The sequence below is a fragment of the Trichosurus vulpecula genome, chromosome 2, assembly GCF_011100635.1.
Source record: "Trichosurus vulpecula isolate mTriVul1 chromosome 2, mTriVul1.pri, whole genome shotgun sequence".
Taxonomy (NCBI): domain Eukaryota; kingdom Metazoa; phylum Chordata; class Mammalia; order Diprotodontia; family Phalangeridae; genus Trichosurus; species Trichosurus vulpecula.
This window is the reverse complement of record NC_050574.1, coordinates 239807683-239829827: the sequence shown is the minus strand read 5'-3', so window position 1 is coordinate 239829827 and position 22145 is coordinate 239807683. Positions and strand designations below refer to the sequence as shown.

General features: G+C 35.6%; 1 protein-coding gene across 5 annotated transcripts in view; it reads left to right on the top strand.

Moving 5' to 3' along the window:
* The window catches only part of NCKAP1 (NCK associated protein 1), a 127400-nt gene that overhangs the window by 25102 nt on the left and 80153 nt on the right, over positions 1–22145 (top strand). For all 5 annotated transcript variants that reach the window (XM_036743510.1, XM_036743509.1, XM_036743508.1 and 2 more), the window contains 4 exons: positions 20227–20319; positions 20537–20593; positions 21505–21647; positions 21736–21826. In XM_036743510.1, coding sequence (XP_036599405.1) covers positions 20227–20319; positions 20537–20593; positions 21505–21647; positions 21736–21826 — 384 coding nt within the window. The remainder of the gene's footprint in view (positions 1–20226; positions 20320–20536; positions 20594–21504; positions 21648–21735; positions 21827–22145) is intronic.

Sequence of the window (22145 nt, the reverse complement as noted above, 5' to 3'; positions counted from 1 at the left end):
GTTAATCACCATAGTTTATTTGCTTCCAAGTACTTATTAGTTTCCAACCATATATCATATACCATTGTTGTTTGGCCAAATACCAGATAGGTTTATATGTTGTATTTGGCCTATTTCTGACCTATTCTGAGTCTCACCACCATTTTCTTCTTATAGCCTGCCGATAAAGGCTACTGGAAAAAAGGAAGAAATTTTTGGTGAAAATTCAGAAAATTGTTGCTTGGGATCTCTGAAACAGAAACTTAAAATAAGTTCAGTCTTATTTCCCATTATTGGAACAATCTTCATTCTTCTTGAGGTTATATGTTTCTTAAGGTTACATAGCTAGAAAGTCAAGTCACATAACTAGTGAAGGCTTTGAATCCACATCTTCTGTCTCTAATTTGATCTCTTAGAACATCTGTATTTAATCTCTATTTAGCGTATGTCATATCACCTTTTATTATTTACTGAGATCCTTCTTGTTCACTGAAGGATTATATTCTGCCTGTAGTAACTATAGGCATTTCATGGAATGACTTTGAAGAAGTTGCTATTTCTTTAAGAACAAAGGGAAATTGCATTCAAGAGTAAAAATATTCTTAGTTATTTAATTTTATTGAAGAATGTGACCAGCATGATCCCAACAAGACTTAGTTAAACAACTCTTGTTTGTATCAAAGGTAATAGTACTGATCCAATATCAGTAGGATGGTCGTCTTATGCTGTTTTTCTAATAATAGTGATGGGCTGTACTTGGCTATTTACAATTGTCTTGGTCATTCACATTTAGTGCTTGGTCAGTACTGTATGTGTGACCAAGGTTATATTTTATTGAAACATTTGATTGAGTTGAAGTTTGAAGAAAGAACTATTTTCTCTGGGTAAAGCTAACTGGCCTGTCCGTAATGAGATTCAAGCTGTACTAATGATTTCTTAAAAAAAATTTAGAAATTCTTATCTTATTTAAAATTATCAAGACTGTTGTTACTTCAGATTTCATTCCTTAGATCTGCAGTATATGCAAGATTAGGAATAGTGAGAGTTGCCTAGAATATTGAGCAGTTTAGTGAATTACTCAGTCACACATCCAGTATATTAGAGATGGTACTTGCCAGGTGTCTCATTTGATTAATACATGGAAAGAACACTGGCTATTGAGTCAAAGACCTAGGTTTAAATCCTGGCCCTTCTGCTTATATGCAAAGTTAAAAGGTGTTTTTTTTTTAAGCCAAAAAAGGTACATTGTTCTATATAAATCAAGTTCTACTTAGAATAGAACTAGAAAAAGAATGTTTCTTATACATTCGTTTGGTTATAGGATCATACGTCTAGAGCTGGAATCAAGGGCTTAAGAGACCATCTAGTTAACCCCCATCATTTTACTATTGGGGAAACTGAAGCCCAAGGAGGTTGTGATTTACCCAAGGTCACACAAGTTAACAAATGTCAAAGGCAAGATTTAAATTTAAACCCAGATCCTTTGACTCCTGAGACAGTATTCTTTTCACTCTTTTTATTTGTACCTAAGTCATCTTGATTCTAAGTCCTGCTCTCTAGCTACAGCGTCATGCTGCCTTTATAAGATGTCCACACAGATAAATTAAATATTACATTAAAACATCAATGTGTTGCAGTGCATTTGAAATTGGATGGAAAGGTAATTCTTTCCCTCTAAAATGGAGTAACATAGTCACTGCAAAAAGTCCTTTAGCTCATCAGAATTGCCTATTGCAATGATAGAATGTTGTAATAGAATTCACCAATGCTGGCCCTAGATGATCACATTCAGGATTAAAGGTTGGGGAAGTAGATTCTAGGTGTATTATAATGCCTGCTGCCCTATTAAATCAAATTAATTGACATACAGCAGAACTCTAAAATAATATTTAATGGTCTGGTTCGGGGAGAGGAATTGCTAGTAGAAAAATGTGTCCCACTAGTAAGAGGAAAGTAGAAAGGTAAAGAAAATCCAGTTTTGGTTTGCTATAATAGGTTTGGAAGAGTGTCTGTAATCCTATAGTTGCCTTCCTTTATATGTAATTTTTGTTCCCTGATTATTGCCCTATAATATATTGTACTGTGGTTCCTATAGTATTCCTTTTTAAAAATAACCTAAAAAGATATGCTGTTTTAGGAGGTCAGGGAGGAGGGAAAGGTCTGGAATCTTTTCCTTTAATGGTACTGAGGGTCTGGGAATCATTTTTTTTTTAAGAGGGGAAGTTGGTTGAAGTCAGATGGAAAAGAGCACCAACAAGCCAACTCTTGAACTTGCTGGTAAAAAAAAGTTACATGAGTCCATGGCACACGGTGACATTTCTTAATTAATTTTATTATGTGTTAAGATACAGTATTATAGCAATAACTTTTTAAATGTTCTTTTCTTATAAATAGTCTACACTACACTTTTGTAAGCAGTATATTCAAGAATCTTTTGTCAAGTTTGTCCTTGAAAGGAGTGAATTGGAATGATTTTTCAAGCCAAATAGCTCTTCCTTTATCTCCCTAAATACATCCAATAAAATAAAAGATTTTGATGTTGTTTGGTAGGCATCTTGCTAGAGCAGAGGCTTTCTGCCCTTTTAGTTGCCAATCAGAAAAAGTGCGTTTTTAACAAAGTATGTTCTGTAATTAAACATCTATTTGATGATGTGCCTCAATAAGAGTACAGGCAGGTTTAGCTACACAGACGGCTAATTGGATTGAAATTGTATAATATTTAAAACCAAGAATCCAAGATCAAGCATTTAAAATGTCATTAAACAGGGAAAGGATTATAACATAATTAGGATAACAAGTTAACAAAATACTAGAATCCAGTATCCTTACTGAGTTGAGCAAATTTCACATAAACACATATCTAGCTTAAATGAAAATGCAGTGAAGGGATCAGACTATTGAATGGTATTAAAAAACAAATTGAATCAAGACCACACTAGGAGAGGAACAGATGGAGAAAGTGTCACAGATAGAGAGTATATCAGGTCAGCCCAGCTTTTCTAAGAACTCTAAATAAGTAGAGAATTGCACTTTATCTGATCCCTTCAGTATCCCCCTTCATCAGTACTTTGTTACATCATTGAAAGAGTCCAGTGAGTTCATGGAAAGTTTATTCCCTGTGATGAACATATTATCCAGAAACCTTTGCTTCTTGGAATTCTTGATAAAAATCCCTTCTCCCTCAACAATAAAATTTAAATAGCACTGTTTTTGCTAACACTTGGAGGTGATGGGGGGAGGAGGGAAGATGGTTTGCCTTTAAGGACTAGCTCAGGAACCTAATTGGTAGGTACAATGTTGTTTTTTAAAAAATATGCACTAAAAAAAAGAACTTCAAAATAACTTTTAAAACAAAGCCTTTTAGTAAATTGAAGACTTCCTAAATATACTTAAGGGGTAAGTGGTGTTTCTGGAAGAAAACGTTATTTAAGGCATATTATTTATGGAAAGCGGAGGAGGTGAGTAAGGGACCAATGCCAAAGATTGGGAGCCTTATTAAATATATTTAACAGTGCTATAATGGAATAGATAACATTATTGAAATCTTACATCACAAGTTAAAATTGCATGAAGTTATATACATGTAAATTGTATTTTAAAACATTTAAATAAATGAATATGATAGACATAAACATTGGTCTTAGAGTTCAGAGCACCCAAGTTCAAATCCTGCCTCAGGCACTAGCTGATTCTGGGCAAAGCTGTTAACCTCTCTCAGCCTCATTTTCCCCATCTGTAAATTGGGGATAATAATGAAATCTACTTTATAGGATTATTGGGAAGATTAAATGAAATAATACGTGTAAAGTACATTGCAAGCTTTAAAGTGCTATATAAATGCTAGTTATTGTACCTATGATCATCATCTAGCTTCACTGGTGCTGATAGGAATATTCCTAGAAAAAATTGACTGAAACTTGAAGTAAAGAAAAATGTAGAGAGTATTAGGGATAGCTTTTTGTAACCAGGATGTCTGTTCTTTGTAACCAGGATGTCTATTTTGTAACCAGGACCCTTTCCAGGTAATTTCAAGGAAATCTTAAGGTTTCTAATTTTTAGCTGGTTTTTTTTGTTGTTGTTGTTGTTCCTTAACTCTCCATTTCCGTGCTAGCTTAATAAACTCCTTCTCATGGGGATTTTTCTTGCTTGACAGGGTAGTTTGTGAAATGGTCATGAAAAGATTTTTGTAACAAGGAAATGATAGGGTGGATGATAATGGAAGGTATTAGGAGGAGCCATCTATGTGATTTGATGCTTAAAGGAACTTGGTTATAGAAACTATAAAGCAACAATCAACAAGTATTTGTTAAGTACTTTCTGTGCACTAGGCACTTTACTGCCTGTTGGGAGTAAAAGTACAAAGAATAAAACAATCCTTATTCAGTGAGCTTATATCTTTATTTATTCATTTATTTATTTTTTGCAGCGGGGAAGGCAGGCAATTGGGGTTAAGTGACTTGCCCAAGGTCACACAGCTAGTAAGTGTGTCAAGTTTCTGAGGCCGAATTTGAACTCAGATCCTCCTGACCCCAGGGCCAGTGCTCTACTCACTGCGCCACCTACCTGCCCCTGAGCTTATATTTTTAAAATAAGTACAAACTCTAGATCAGCATTTAAAAAATGAGCATTGATGGGTGCTTGAAATAGGTTGGGCTATGTGAATAGAGAGACCAGGGTCGATAGGAGAGAGATTTTAACGTTAGAATTGAAAAGAATTGGCTACTGATTGGATATGTGGGGCTACTGGGAGTGAGGATTTTAAGATGACTGAGATTGTGCATCTGGACAGCTGGAAAGATCTTAGTCATAGGAAGGAAAATGTATACAATGTTTTTTGTTCAGGGGAAGGAAAGAATTAAATGGACAAAATGGTTAAGGCTTCAGTTTGGTTTATATATAGCTTGGCATTTATGTTTTGTTATTATTATTTTAAGCTATTAAAGCCTTCAGCTGCACTAAGGCTTGTGGGACACCAAACACACACATATATACGTACATATATGCATGCGTGCATGCATAATAAGTTTCAGATGACAGCAGAAGATGAAAATAATTTTAAAAGTTTTTCTTTTTTAAAAAATAAGATATGCTCAGTAGAAGTTCTACTACACTGTTTCTTCATAACATAAACATGACCTAGGTTCGGGAAAATGTATTCCTTAAGGTGTACTCCTCATGGCAGAATATATTAGCTGCCCAAGAACTAGCCTGTTATGGTAAGGTACATCATGAATAGGTTAGCTACTGAGCATTGGATTATTTATACAAAAGGGCCTTCTGTCTTATGTGGCTCCTTTCCCTTTATGTGACAGTTTGCAGAGTGGCAAAAATTAGGGTAGAGGATGCTAATGTTTTTAGATCTACAGACATTAACTATTGACTATAAATAACATCCTTATTCAGTGACAAATTTATTTACTAGTATGCAGTACTATATGGGGCATATTTACTAGTATGCAGTACTATGTATGGGGCATATTAATTTCAAAATTCTTGCTATAAATGAAACCAGAAGACATAAAGAAGTTGTAGCCAAAGGGATGGATAATGACTCAGATTTTTCTTGGAAATACAAAAAAAGGAGTTGATTTTTATTGTGAACCAAGAGGCAACAAAAAACATTTCATGAGACACTTGGTTTTCTGATTCAGTAGACATTTATTAAATGTTTTCTGTGTCTGTCCTATATATAATATGCTCTCAGTAGAAGACAAAAACAGGCACTGGCCTCAAGGAGTTTATTCCATTGGGGAAGGAGGTAGGAGGACTTCCTTAGGGAAGGTGTTTGGTAGGCTTGAGAACCATGTAGTTATCATATCTACAGAAGTCTAGGTTGTAGAAATAAGCTGACTACATAAGATAAAGTGGAAATGCTTCGGTGCTGTTTGCTCCTCTCTGCTGTCCACCTTCTTGATTTTTTTTTAACCTGATTTCCAGGTTACTAAAAGGAACTAGTGAAAACTGTTAGAACTTCAACTCGGTTAAAGTTAACTTTAATCTTAGGAAAGAATAAAAGGTCTGGTAACAAAGTAAGGAAGACTTTAAAGAAAACTTAACATCCTGACCTGACTAGAGTTCTCATCTGAAGGGAAGCTTGCTAATCCTCATGTGGCTGTTTTTTTAAGTTAAGTAGTTTGAAAAAGAAAAACTGATTTGCTGGCTAGTTTTTTGCATCCCCTTCCCCCCTGAAAAAAATCCTAGTTATCAGCTGTTTGATTTATCTAGTCATTTGTTTTGGAACATTCCTAAAATGTGATTTTTTTTTTAAAGTAAAGAATATCTAAGGAAACACCAAAAATTACAATTTAGGTCATGGCTTATGGTACTCAGTATAATCATAAGCAAAAAGATCACCATAAAGATGATAGCCTACATACCAACTGTTGTTGGAAAGGTTGAAAAGTTATGGAAATTCGGGGCACCTAGGTGGCATAGTGAGTAGAGCACCAGCCCTGGAGTCAGGAGGACCTGAGTTCAAATCCAACCTCAGACACCCCACACACTTACTAGCTATGTGACCTTGGGCAAGTCACTTAACCCCAAATGCTCCGCCTTCCCCCTCCAAGAAAAAAAATACTCTGGTGATGAAAAGTTATGGAAATTCTATTAAGAACTAGAGTAGGTCCTCTGGATGTGTCAATATATGCTTTAATTATGGCCAAATGTAGTGGTACACACCTAAAATTTCTGCTGCTAGATAGGCTGAGGCTGGCAGGTCTAAGCTGCAGTTGGGCTAAAGCTGATCACAGGTTGAAGTTTAAGTTCTGAATCGAAGTGATATTGGGCCTAATGAGTGACTGCTGTATTTCCAGGCTGGGCAAGATAGGGACATCTAATCTTTAAATAAATTTACACGCAAATATATAACTTAATTTTTCAAAATAGAATTGGTCATAGAAGAATGAAAGATAGATGAAAAAATAGGGTTCAAGATTAAAAGCTAAGGAAGGTGGTAAAAGATCAAGTAGTATAACTTCACAAAATAGTGAAGACTGGTGGTGGGAAGCTTCAGCGTAAGACCTAATTAACTCAGATTGTCTCTAGAGTAGTTAAAGATAAAATGGAAAGACAACTAACAGATAAAAAATAGATCAGAAATGTTGCGTAGCCAACTATTTTCAGCATTAATGACAGTAGAACCCCCACCACATGAATGTAAGAAGCTATGATTTTTATGATTAAGTAGAACAGAAATGTTATGTAGCCAACCATTTTCAGCATTGATGACAGTAAAGGCATTGAGAAATTTATTTTTAGGATATCTGAAGGGGGAGTGATATCTAGTAAATGGAAAAAAATCGTTTAGGGGATTACTAGTGATGAAAAGTGATTGAAGAATCAACATTACCTGCTCATATGCTTAATTTTCCCATCTTCATAACATTTCTGTGCGAATGAAATACACATGTATGGACTGAGGTTTGTTCTTCAAGAAAATAGGAGGAAGAAATAGGTAGATTCTTTAAAAGTTATGGCAGGTACACTTAAGATGGACAGTGTGCCAAAAATTTAACAGAAGGAGTAAAGGCTAGAAAGTATTTTGGCAAATGATGTAGTTCTTTTAATGGTTTCTAACATCTCCCTGATAAAAAGACCCATCTTTGAGCATCAGTATTCTTTTGCTGCTGATATATGGCTGCAAGTCATTGAAACACCACAATTACTGAAGAACTAATACTGACATCACTCTAAGAGCAATGGAGTTATTAGTATATGGCTAGCCTGAGCAGGCTGTAGCATGAAAGAAGTGATTGTCAGAGAAATGTACAAATGGAAAATGGGTTGGGCCCGTAGCAAGAGGGAGAGATGGAACCATAGACAGTCCTTGTGCTCCGTTGGTATCCATGAAATGCTAATAGATCTAAAGGAAGTCCCTAGCATGTTTGATGGAGGACATGGACAGGAATTATACATGGTCTGTAGGTATAGATAAATTGTTTCCATTGCCGGTAGAAATACCTACATCGATGGATGTGTTAAAAGTAGTTTTCCAGTGATGCTGTATGACTGTCAATCGTAAAATGTCATGGTTTTCAAGGAATTAAAACTGTCATCCCCCAAAGGATTGCGGAGAGATGACAATGGGGTTAAATATGCTGTAGCATATTAGCAATACTTATGTATCATAAATGATATTAAAGATAATCCAAAAGTGTAATGCTTGAGAAGTGGTAGATTCTTGCTCCTTAGAATCCTCGAAGCAAAACCATGTCAGAGAGGTTACAGTGGAGATTCTTTTCATGTATGGGATGGACTACATCACCACTGAGGTCCCTTCCAACTCTCAATATCTGTGTTGTTATCAGAGATGGAAAAATGTTGATCAATCATGTACTGAGAGTGCCATATAAACAGCCTATATGCTCCATTGTACCCCAAGAATAGAGATCTTTGTAGTCAAACTGAAATATCACCACAGTTTGATATTGATGTGGCTTTATAATAGTCAATCTTGTGATAATAAATCAAAGGAAAAACATCAAGTGCTTACTATGTGCAAAGCACTGAATCAGGTCCTGGGGCTACAAATAGAAAAGCAAGGATACTCTTTGCCCTTAAGGAGCCCATATTCTAATTGGGAGAGACCAATACTGAAGTTTCTTCAGTTGCAAGTCTGATAGGAATGTCCTTAGGGTGCAGTGGTAAAGCATGTAGTAAAACATCTTTGATGCCTTTTCCATTGATAAAACTATTTCTCTTTCTCATATTGAACTGTTTGACAATTCCAGTTACTTTGATGTCTAAAACTTTATTTTCTAGGTCTTTATTAGTTATGTCTGCGACATTTACCTGACAATGACATTTGTTCAGCAATTGTTTGTTGTATGTTTGGAGATGGCGGGGAATGGCAGAGTTCTTTTTCTCAAGATTTGTTCCCCTTGATGGTGATTGTGAAGACTGGGCTGGAAGAACTACTTAATATCTAGGTGGCACTATAATTCCCAGGGCTCTTGGACCCTGAGTACTGGACTATTTTCATTAGGGTCTGAACAGTCAGAAAGGTAGGAGAAGAACCAGGAGAGAGCAGTGTCATAAAGATCTAAGAGTAGGCAGGAGATGAGGATAATCAGCAATGTCAAAGGCTGCAAAGGTGTCAAAAAGTGTAAGTGTGGTGCTGGAGAAATCAGTTATTGCTAAGGAGACCCCTGCCCCCAGCCCCCAACTAAAAAATCCCAGTTTGCATAAGAAAAACAGACTTAGTTGCTGCCTTTTGGCGTTTAGCAGCACTGGTGACTGTTCTGGGGAGTGTGGACTGGTTGGCCAGGGGAGGGGCCTGATGCTAACAATCTCTTTCTGCTTCACTGAGTGGGCTCAGAGATGTTTCTATCTTGTGTCAACAAACCCAGCTGGAGCATCCCTTGGTCTGCCTGTGGCCTTGAAGGATGAAGGACTCAGCCCCAGACATTGTCTTGAATTATGTGACTGTTCCTTATTCTTATCTTATGTTGTGGGATGTAAATGGCAAATTGGACACAGAGATCCTGGGTTGTAATTCAGTTGACACTTTGTCAGCTGTCTGATATGCTGTATTTACAATCTATTCAGGAGGTTCCTCTTCATGTATCATGATCATAAAAGTGAAATAACAAAGGCTTGCCGAGCCTGCTAAAATAACATATGTAAGTTTCAAGAGATAATTAACCACTGCACCTTGATCTCTTGTATAAATTCGACTTCTCCACCCCAACTCCTGGCCATTCTGATTTGGGTTGAACCCCTAATGGCCGCCGGCTAATAAATTCTCCTTTTAAAACTTATACTCTGTGGTGTGTCTCACTCGCTCTCAGTATAACAAAGGATTGAGAAAAAGCTGTTAGATTTGGCAGTTGAGATCATTCCTGACTTGGGAGAGAGGAGTTTAAATTGAATTTCAGAAGCTAGATTCAGAGGGTTTAGAATTAAGGAAATGGAGGTTCTTTGTGTAGACACTTTTTCTACGAGACTAGGAGAGGAGGAAGGATAAAGGACAATAACTAATTGTGTAGTAGGCTCAAACGAAAGTCTTTTTAAGGATGGGGGTTTCTACAGGTAGTAGGAAAGGAGCCAATAGATAGGGAGAGTGTATAGAGTGTAGATGGGGCATTCTGCTTGAGTAGATGAAATGGAATAGTATCAAGGATACATCTACACAGGTGGTGTATTTATTTTCTTGCCTTTGCTTACTTCGCTCTGCATCACTTCGTATAAATAATTTCATGCTTCTCTGTACCACAATTGTCATTTCTTACAACATGGTAATACTCCATTATGTTCATGTACCAGTTTGTTTAGCCATTCCCCTATGATGGACATGTTCTTTGTTTTTAATATTTTGCTCTCCCCAAGAGTGTTGCTCTGAAGTCATAGGTTCCCAAAGTGGGCAACATTGCCTCCTAGGGGACACTGGAATGATGCTGGGGGTAGGGTGAGATGTTATTAGCCTCAGGTGTCTCAAATTAAAAAAAAAAAAAGGCCCAAACCATTGAAGGGTTAAAGAAAATAGATTTCCAGGGGAACACTGAATAATTTTTTTAAAAAAGGAGGAGGTAGGCCAAATAAGTTTGGGAACCACTGCTCTAAATATTTTGGTTATTTGGTGTATATGAAGACTTTCTTTTTATTAATGATAAAGATTAATACATTTCAAATAAAATGTACTTTACTTGTACAGTTTGTCTATACAAATGAATATGAATTCTAGTTAATTGAAATGAATGAATTTTTAATTCGTTTACAGACAAAAAGACAGTTCCTGCCCTGCAGTAGCTTAGAGTCTAATGGAGAAAGAAAACATATAAAAGGGAGTTGAAGTGGGGAGGTACTTGCACAGCAGGGTGGGCTCAAACTCTAGAGAAAGAAGGATGGCTGATCTGAAGTTTTTGCTCAAAATTTAAGTTTTTGGAGGACCTCACCAGTGACAGAAAAGTAGCTGCCAGGGTGGAAGAGAAGACGGATGAAGCATGAAACACAGCCTTCTGATAGGGAATTTTTTTTCTTCTCTTAAGACATTTCGGTAATTTTTAGTATATCCCATTTTAAGAGCCTAGGTATAACTTTCATTGTTTAAAGAAGTAAAGTTGAAGATACTTTGATCTTTCTGCAGTTGAACTTTTTCAAAAGTTTTATTGAATTTACTTCTTTTGTTGTCTTTCAGAAGCTAAGCTAGATTTAAAAATCTGAAATAAGTTTTGCCGTTCTTTTAAGTAATAATGGTTTTCTCTAGCCAAAAATTTAAACTCTCTTAATAATCTTTGGGTCAACTAACCTTGTTAAAAGCTTCAAGTGTAGTCTACTTAATTCTCTCTGCCTTTGACACTGTTGGTTGATATATTTTGTTTTTATATTGTTCAGATTTTCCTCTGCATTTCTCCCCTCTCCTCCTCAAAGCATATGCCTTATAAAATTTTTAATTTTTTTTTAAAGAAGGGGGATAACTCTGCAAAACTGATTAGCACATCAAGGAATCTGACTTCTGCAAAGCTAGGGGAAGGAGAGGAATGTTTCTTTTCATATCTCCTTATTTGTGGCCAGCCTTGTTGTTATTGTCTTTTAATAATTTCACAACATTCAGACTTTTTGTGGTGGTTCTTTTTATTTACATTGTTGGAGTTATTTTTAATATTGTTTTTCTGGACCTGCTTACTTTATTTTGCTTCAGTTCATGTAGGTCTTTACATGTTTCTCTCTATTCATAATTTCTTTCAGGACAGTGATATTCTATTACATTCATGTACCATACTTTGCTTAGCCATTTTTTCTTTTCACACTTTTAAAATGCCTTTATTATCATTGTGTCTAGTTGGTCCAAATATGAGAGATCAGTGCATAGAAACATAGAAGGTATATGGCTCCAAACCTTTGGACCCGTACTGTGGAGAGGGGCCAATGACTCCTGAGAGCTATCCTCTCAGAGAAGGAGCCAGCTTTCGTAGTTGTATAGAAGTTGTATGGAATTTTTTAGTTCCAAACACTTGATGCGATGAACATTAGCTTTATTTCCTGTACTTTGCTACTACAAAAAGTCCTGCTGTAAATATTTGGTGTATATGGAGACTTTATTTTTGTCAGTGACCTCCTTGGGACATATGCTTATCAGTAGTCAAAGGATGTGGAAATTTCAGTCACTTTGTTTCAGATTGCTTCCCAGAATGGTTGTGTATCAATTCATAGCTCCACCAACAATGTATTTATGTCCCCAACTTTGCATGATCCCTCCATCATTAACTGTTTTCATTTTTTGTTATCTTTGCCAATTTGCTGAATACGAGGTGAAACTTTAAAATTGTTTGACGTTCACTTCTTTTCTTATTAGTTACTTAGGGTATTCTTCTCTGTGGTATTTCTTTTGAGAACTTTGTTCATATACATTTACTTTTGGGAAATTCTGCTTCTCTTTTTTCCCTTGTTACCTTCCTTTCCCTTCTTGTTATTTTGTCTACCCCTGTGTATATATAGCTTGTCACCTTTATATTATTAATGTTCATTTCTATATCTTTTGCTCAACAGTATGCCAGTCCAATAATTCCTACCACCTAATGGATATTTCCATGTGGATATTTCTGTTTGACCTCTCAAACTTAATATAGTTAGAACTGAGTTAATTCTTATCTCAAAAGTGGCAACACTGTCCTGGGCATCTAGGCTTTTGGAACCTTGGCATCATCTAGTCATTTTCCAATGCTATCATTTCTAACTCTGCAGCAGCTTTTGTATTTCTGCTTTCATACGCTTTACTTTCTCATCACCACAATTTGATCTTTATGTATCCTTGTCTCTCTGAATATCACTATTTGAATAAACTCTTCTTTCTCCTTCTGCTGATTTGGACACCAGGCAAGTCAAGCCACTATCACTGCCTCAACCACCATCTCCTCTCAGACTCATGTGGAGATCAGCTGGGACCCTGAAGTCAAGAGTATTGGGAATGGCAATGTCCCAAAGCTACTGGACGTTATTTGAGCCCACACTCTGCAGCCCTCATTCTAGGTCATTGTGAAGAAGGGATCTGTCTTCCTCATTGCCACCTGCAACAATTGCTAATGAACTTGTACTAATAGTCAGCTAAGTACAAAAGCCCTGGGAGTAACAGCATTGCCTAGACCAGGGCAGGGCTTCTTAGACTTTTTTCACTCTCAACTCCTTTTCACGAGGGCATGTGCGGTACAAAGTGAGAATACTTTGTGTTCAGAACCAAGGCTGCAGTGAAGTTGCCAAATTCATCATGGGCCAGTGCTGCCAGAAACAGCTCAGATGCATTATGCATTTGATTTTTAGTTAATTTTTGGTCGTTGTGCATTCAGAAACCTTTTACTGTAGCCAGATTTTTCACGACCCTATATGGGGTTGCAACCCACAGTTTAAAAAGCGCTGCCTAAGACCACCAGTCCTGTTTCCTGTCCAGCCCTTACATTTATCATTCGAGGAATCAACTCCCATGGAGGAGAGGCTAGCATTTTCACCAAATACCATTCACAGGGCAATCTAGCTGAGGCAATAAGGCACTTTGAAAGCAAGTCAACCATTGCTACCATATCTTTCCTCGGACCCTGATGGAGACAGGCCAGAATTCTGGGCTCACAAGCCTTTGGAAAAGCAATGCTTCTAGCCTAAGTGCCCACAGCCATCATTCTGGGAAGCAGCTCCTGTGGAGGTACAACCTTGTAATTGCTCTTGCAACTGCTACAAGCACATCTATTGAAGACTCAGAAAAGAAAGTTAATGTCACCAAAGTCTTTGGCATTGTCAAATTATTCAACATTTGAAGCTGATATAATTTTATTAGAGGTTATATTAAGGAACAGACATTACCATCTTCTTTGTTGCTATAACCTAAGGATCATGGGATTTTTCTATATGACTTTATGCTAAAATATTCCATAAGTGCTTCTCCCCAGCCTTTGGAATGAGATTCTCCTTGGGAGCTGAGAGTATCTTCTCTGTATTTGTATCTCCAGCGCTTAGCACAGTACTTTGCATATAGGAAGGGGGCTTAAATGCTCTACCTCTGTTCCCTCCCCCCGCCCCCATTCAGTCATTCATTTTTCATTTCTTTCATTCATTCATTGGATGAACCATTTATTCTGACATTTTTCATTTTCATTTTTTTGTTTTTTTCCATTTCTGTGCCTGGAAAAGCTTATTTACCTTCATAACCCGATTCTTCCCCATCACCTTGTTCCAGTTGAAATCTTTCCCTTTCCAGGTTTGACATCTTTCCCATTCCCCCAGCCAACACCTTCCTTCCCCCTAGCTTGAAGTGATCTCTCCATCAAATTTCTTAAAAGTACTTAAAAAAAAACCCCAAACTTCTTTTCTCTTGTCACATTTTGACTCATGGTTATTTGTGTGCCTATCTTTTGTAAAATTTTCAGCTTTTAGAAGGTATAGATTATATTTATATGTCTCATGTGTCCAGAACCTATCACAGTACCTCACACATAGTAAGACTATTAATAAATGCAGACTGAATTTTGTGTGGGTGTGTGTGGGTGTGTGTTCCTTGGGGGAATAAATAGTGAATCTCTTACATTCTTATGTTTCCTGTATTCTCTGTTGAAATACCGTAACAAACACTCGCTTGCAAAAGCTTGTGCTTTTTTCTTTTAAGTTTTGGATATTAGGTCTGCGGTTAATAAATAAAAAGTTATTTGTCACTGATTCGTCATGATAATTAAGGTGTTTAACTAATGTCCTTTGAAGAACAATGACTGTGTTTTATGCGTTTTTGTATTATCAAGGCCTGGTGCTGTGCTCAGTTATTTAGCACTTACTTAGTATTTGTTGATTGTGACTTACTATTAATTTTTTTGTTTAAAATTAAAAACTTTATGAAATAAGCAGATGATGTGATATATGAAGAAGACTGGACTCCTAGGAATTGGAAGACCTGAATTCTATCTCTGGCTCATTAACTTGCTATGTCCTCTGTTACCTTAGACCTCTGTTACCTTATTTATAAAATATGGAGTTAAACTAGGTAATTTTTTAAATACTTAGCAGTTAAAAAAAATTCTTTGTGTCAGTTTTTTTTTTCACATAGCCTTCCGTGCTGTGACTGTTCTATTGTATCATTAACATAAACAGATTGGGCAACATTCTTATATTTGAATTTGAGGATTTGAGAGAGCAGAAACATAATAGCCTATCCTGGCAGAATAGATCCATCAGAACGTAGTGTCTGACTGCTGTTGTTATAGTGTATGTTCATTGTGTTATAAATCAGCACTCAAGGCAAAAATTCTAACAATAATTTCTCTATCCTCCACCTCCCCCCCCAAAAAAAGCTAAATCAAGATTCATATTGAATATGTGTTGTTGAATTTGAGCTAGTGATTTTTGGGGGTGGGATACAGTAGGAAGATGGGAGGGTAGCCAAATTGGGTCATTACCATATTAATTGTTCTTGAATGTTGGACTATGTGTTAAGGGAATTTTTGTAAGTGGGACTCTCTTTTTGAAAACCATAAAATGTACAGAGTAGGATTGATTTAACAATCCAGTAAGCATTTATTTATTAGAGACAACTAGGTAGTATGATGGATAGAGCACTAGGCCTGAAGTCAAGACCTGAGTTCAAATGCAGCCTCAGACTCTTACTAGTCTTGTGACCCTGAACAAGTCACTTGACCTCTTTCTGCTTCATTTCCTCATCTGTAAAATGAGGATAATAATAATATCTGCTTCCCAAGGTTATTAGTATAAGATGACATAATATTTGTACATCATTCTGTGAGGAGAGCTATATAAATTTTCTCATTCTTCTTCCTCCTGCTCTTCTCTTCCTCCTCTTTCTTCTTTCTTCTTCCTCTTCCCCTACCCTCCTTTCCTAGGCACTGTACTATTTGCTGAAGGACTCAAAAACAAAATTAAAAGTTTCTTCCCTTAAGGAGCTTCATTCAACCTGAGTTATGTACTTCATTGTGTGAAGTTATAACCTCATACTTGAGCAAACTATAATAATACTTCCTTCAACATAATGGTGTCAGGTTCCAGTTTAATATGTCAGCTGTCTGACTTAGGATTAGTTATTTAATCATTTAGAGTTTCTCCCTTTCTAGTTCTAAAATAAGTTTTATTGATGTTTTGGTTTTACATTGCAAACATTTACAAATTACTCCCTCTCTATGAGAGGTCTCTTATAAAAAGTAAAACAATTTAGCAAAACTAACGTAGTGACCTCATTTGAAAGTACATGTGACATCGCACAAATCTCTTATATCACATCTCTATTTTTACTTTTTTAATCAGTAGAAATAAATTTCTCTCCTAAACTATTAAAATAAAGAGAATAGAAAAAAGATTCCTTGTGAGAAACATGCATAGTTAAGCAAAACAAATTACCTTGCTCTTTGTCTGCAAAGATACATATCTCATTCTGCATCCTAAATCTATCACCTCTCTTGTCAGTAGGTGCATAGAATATTTCATCACTGGTTCTTGGGAGTTATGGATGGTCATTGTATTGATCGTAGTTTTTTTTTGTTGTTGTTGTTGATTATTTGTGGGTTTTTCTTTTTTTTTTGCAGGGGGCAATGCAGGGCAATTGGGGTTAAGTGACTTGCCCAAGGTCACACAGCTAGTAAGTGTGTGGAGTGTCTGAGGTCAGATTTGAACTCAGGTCCCCCTGACTCCAAGGCCAGTGCTCTACTCACTGCCCCACCTAGCTGCCCCTTGATTGTAGTTCTTACAAAGCTTTCAAAGCTGTTTGTCTTTATAGTGCTATTATCATAGTGCTGTTGTCTTTGTACAAATTGTTCTTCTGGCTCTGCCCATTTCATTCTTCATCAGTTTATAAAAGTCCTCAAAATTGTTCTTTTTTATAATATTGATGTTATAGTATAAATTGTCCATCAGGTTCTGCTTACTTCACTCCATATCAGTTCATCTAAGTTTTTCTGTGTCTCTTTGAAATGATATATTCTCTCATTTCTTATAAGACCAATGGTATTCCATTATATTTGTACATTACAACTTCAGTTTTCTCTGAAAAAAAGTCTCATTTCTAAGATAGGAACTGATTCAGATTAATAAGAAAAAGAGCTAATCCCCAGTTGACAAATAATCTAAGAACATTGGGGAGGGGTGGGGGGGAGGAAGCCAGGCTATATGAAAAAAATGAATATTGGACTAAGCCATTTTAAAAAATGCTCCAAATTACTAACTAAAGAAATGCAAAATAAAACAGTTCTCTGATTCTATGTCATTCCCATCAGATTGGCAGAGATAAAAAATAAAATGATAAATGTTGGAAGGCTTGTGGGAAAACAGGTATCTTGAAGTACTGTTGATAGACTTGTGAATGAGCACAAACCATTCTGGAAAACAATTTGGAATTATACTCAGAAATTTAATAAACAGTGTGTACCACTGCAAGACATAGCTATACCCAGAAGAGATCAAAGATACAGGAAAAGGTCATATATGCACAAAAATATTTATGGCAACTATTTTTGTGGTGACAGAAAACTAGAAACTAATGAGATGCCTATCAATTGAGGAATAGCTGAATAAGCATAAGAATATGCCTTTGGTGTGTGATGTGAGATGTAATACTATTATGCTATAATTTTCTTTTTTATAAAAATTTTTAATGTCTTTTGTTTTTATGTCGAAGTCATTGCCAGTTATACCTCTATTCCTACCCTTACCTATTCTATTATAACAAATAAAAAGGTAAGCGGAACCTATTGACATAGTGACCATGTCTGTTAGCTTTTCCAAAATTTTGTACTCATAGCCAGTATCTCTCCAAGTAAAGGAAGGACCTACACATCATTAGCTCTCCTTTGGGACCAAAATTAGTCATGATTACAGTATATGGCTTCAATTTATAGTCCCCTTCCTTTCAATATGTTTATTTCTGGTTTGAATTTTTTTTAGTTCATAAAAGTTTTCCAATATTTCTGTCTTCCTCATATTTGTCATTTCTTAATAATCTTTCATTGTATTCGTTTAATGACATAATTTGTTTATGCTTTACCTAATTCATGGAAACTCATTTTCAGGTTTTTTTACTACCACAAAAAATGCTAATATGAATATTTTGTTAGAAAGATTCCATATGTCTTTGATTCCATTGCTAGGGTATGCCTAGCAGGGTGTCACAGAGTACATTATATTCTACATAACCAAGACATATTGCATATTTTATCTTTTTTTGTAAGTAGTACTTTATTTTTTCCGATCACATGTAAAGATAGTTTTCAGTATTCATTTTTTATAAGATTTTGAGTTCCAAACTGTTCTCTCTTTGTCTTTCCCCTTCCCCCTCCCCACGATAGCAAGCATTCTGATATAGGTTATACATATGTAATCATGTTAAACATATTTCCACATTAGTCATGTTGTGAAAGAAGAGAGAGAGCAAAAGGGAAAAACCACAAAAAAAGTGAAAACAGTATGCTTCAATCTGCATTCACACTCCATAGTTCTTTTTCTGGATGTGGATAGTATTTTCCATCATGAGTCTTTTGGAATTGTTTTGGATCGTTGTATTGTGGAGAAAAGCTAAGTGTATCATAGCTGATCATTGCACAGTGTTCCTGTTATTGTGTACAGTGTTCTCGTTCTCCTCATTTCACTCAACATCAGTTCATGTAGGTCTTTCTAGGTTTTTCTGAAATTTGCCTGCTCATCATTTCTTATATCACAATAGTGTTCCATTACATTTATATACCACAGCTTGTTCAGCCATTCCCTATTTAATAGGCCTCCTCTCAGTTTCCAGTTCTTTGCCACCACCAAAAGAGCTACTATAAATGTGTTTGTACATGTAGGTCCTTTTCCATTTTTTTATGATCTCTTTGGGATATAGACCTAGAAGTGGTATTACTGGGTCAAAGGATATGCACTATTTGATTGCCCTTTGATTATAGTTCCAGCACATTTTATCTTTAAAAGAATATCTTGATATAAATTTTTGATAAATCAAAGTTATCCTAAATATTACTATATTGTATGACAGTGTATTAAATTCTTTTAGGTATTTATGTAGGGCTACTAAGTCCTAGGATCCCATAAAGTTTCAGAAGACACAAATGAGAAGTTTATAGATTCTGTCCAGGGGAGGGGAACCTGCAGCCTTGAGGCCACCTGTTGCCTTCTAGGTCTTTGGGTTGGGGCTTTTGACTGAGTCCAAATTTTACAGAACAAATCCTTTTATTAAAGGGATTTATTCTGTAAAATTTGGATTCTATCAAAGGGCTGCACTTGAGGATCTAGAGGGCCACATGTGGCCTCAAGGCTGCAGGTTCCCCAGCCCTATTAGTCCAAAATCTAATATCCCATTTCCAAAGTTATTGATTCTAATCTGCTGTGGGTTGGAACATCATATCTAGGCTTTTATTAGAATTACGAATTAAATGTAAGTGGGATCCGAGAAATGACTTCAAAAGATGTTTGAGTTTTGACTTTTTGGGGGCAATATTGAGTGCTATGAAGCTTGTTTTTCTGTTTTGGATCATGGAGGTCACTGTAAATTTTATCTCTGAGTAGGCTCTTAATATACTCTGAACAATTTTTCTTTGTAAGAGTTTATATTAAAATCAACTAAGTGGGATAAAATTGTTTGGATATTAAGCTGTTTATTAAAAGTTAATGTCATTATTTTTGTTGTATTCACATATACCTCTTCCATATGTTCACCACTGTCTTAACACTAGTGTTTGCTTCTTTCTCATTTCTTTCTTTTTTTTTTTTCTTTTAATGTATTATTGTGTTTGTGGAACTGGTCAAAGAACCGTTACTGTATTTTATGTTTGTATCTACATTTTATTTTGCATGCGTAACGTGGCTTTGCCTGGATGTTCTTTTTGGTAAGTTCAAATTTACAAAGCATATTGTTTTTTGTAGTGTTACTTGTAAACTTCTTCACCTTTTCTTCCTACTCAGATAATACCATTTTCATCATATTGATTTGTGCTCAGACATTTTTAGTTTGTTTTTTCAACTTGCTCATTTTACAATCCTATTTTCCTAACTTTCCCCAGTTCTGTCTAGCTCTGCTAATAGTTCAGTTCAGGTACTAATCTCCATTTTGTTTTATAGCTTACACTATCAGTTGCAGATCGCTTTTAGCAATTATTATCTTGAGTATTTTGGTTTTTTTAAAAAGCCTGAATTATCTAAGACTACAGTTTCAAAAGCTTCTGCTTGCATTTAGCAATTATGTTGGTTTCACCTGTATAGCCCAAAGAAGATTTCTGCTATTAATTTTTAAAACATCTCTGAACTATACAAATAACATGTATACTTGTGATTATTTTACAGCAACAGCTTGCTCAGCTGCAGAAAGAAAAATCCGAGATTTTAAAGAATTTGGCATTATATTACTTCACGTTTGTAGATGTTATGGAATTTAAGGTATGGAATTTAATATGAAGCCTAATTGCTTGAAATTAGCATTTAAATTTAAAATTGTACATAATGCTTTATTCATCCTATATAATGAAATTTTAAATGTGAACTGTTTCTGGAAGTCTTTCCAAATACAAATATTAATATGTCTATATAATAGATTATAAAGTCCTGAAATTAAAGTTATTTTTAAATATCAATGATTGAAACGATTTATTTTCAGGATCATGTTTGTGAATTGCTGAATACTATTGATGTTTGCCAAGTCTTCTTTGATATTGTAAGTATCTTAATTTTTTAATAAGATCTTATCAGCTCCAGTAGCCTTTTAACTTTAAAAATCCTTATAGTTAAGCTATAAGTTGAAATAGCTAAGGGGAAGGTAAGGATTTTGGTTTTTGTTTTTCTGGTTGTTAAGGATAACAAAAACATCTATCATTGTAATGTACTTGGTAGAGTGGTTTTGTTTTTCTTTAAAATTATGCACCTTGGGAATTATTCTGTTTTTACTAGAGAATTGATGTTTCCGTAAACTATAATTCATCTGTGCCTTAAACTTACAGTAATGAATTGACTGTTTTAATTTTATATTCCCAATTCTAAATGTTCCCTCTAAATAATCAACTCTTAAATGATAAGTTACCACAACATAAAATGCAAGATGAGGTTGACAAATTATGAGTGCTGGAGAAAGTCAAAGTAAAAAGTATAGTTTTCTGGTATGTCAAAATGTTGGAAATTAACCATCCTCCCCACCTCCCTATTTGAGATTTGATGGTAATATTTCCTTTTCTAATTGTCCTTCTCAAGCCTTCCATCTTGAAAGTTCCTAATTGATTGACACATTTTATACCACTAATTTTAGCAAAATTTAGTCATATTTTCTTTTGGGGGGGGTGTTGGGCAGGGCAATTGGGGTTAAGTGACTTGCCCAAGGTCACACAGCTAGTAAGTGTGTGGAGTGTCTGAGTTCGGATTTGAACTCAGATCCTCCTGACTCCAGGGCCGGTGCTCTACTCACTGCGCCGCCTAGCTGCCCCTAGTCATATTTGCAATAAAAGTTATTAATTGGCATTGCAAAGGGAACTTTTTTTACTTAACAGTTATCTGAAGTAAGTATTTGGATTTTATTTGGCATGCATGTATGAGGTTTTGTGGTTGCAAAAAAAAAGCATCATAATTTTTTTCCAGACTGTAAACTTTGATCTAACAAAGAACTACCTTGATTTGATCATAACTTATACAACATTAATGATACTGCTGTCACGAATTGAAGAAAGAAAAGCAATCATTGGATTGTACAATTATGCTCATGAAATGACCCATGGAGCAAGGTACGACTTAATTCAAGAAAATTTGAAAATTCTAGTTTATTGACTTTAAACTCAGTGAAAAATTGGTTTTTGGATTTTTTTTTTTAAGTGATCGGGAATATCCACGACTTGGCCAGATGATTGTAGATTATGAAAATCCTTTAAAGAAAATGATGGAAGAATTTGTACCCCATAGCAAGGTATATATAGTGGTTTTTGTTATACTTTTAATGTACCTCTTGGTGGATTTCGAGACTGTTTTTATTATGTATGTCCTAGCAGCAAAACATTATGTTGTGAGTTACAATAACATTATTGATGCTCACACAATGTCAAACAGTAATCCTTGGATCATTCCTACCATTCCCTTTCCCCATACCTACTTATGTGCTATTAAATGGAGCTGGAGGAAGTCAGATAATCATGCTGACTGTATCTGCTATTGTTTGATTTACATCTAGCCTCAACCGAGTTTTCATTCCAGCAGAGAAATCCATTTTTTCTTTCTCTGTCGTCTTG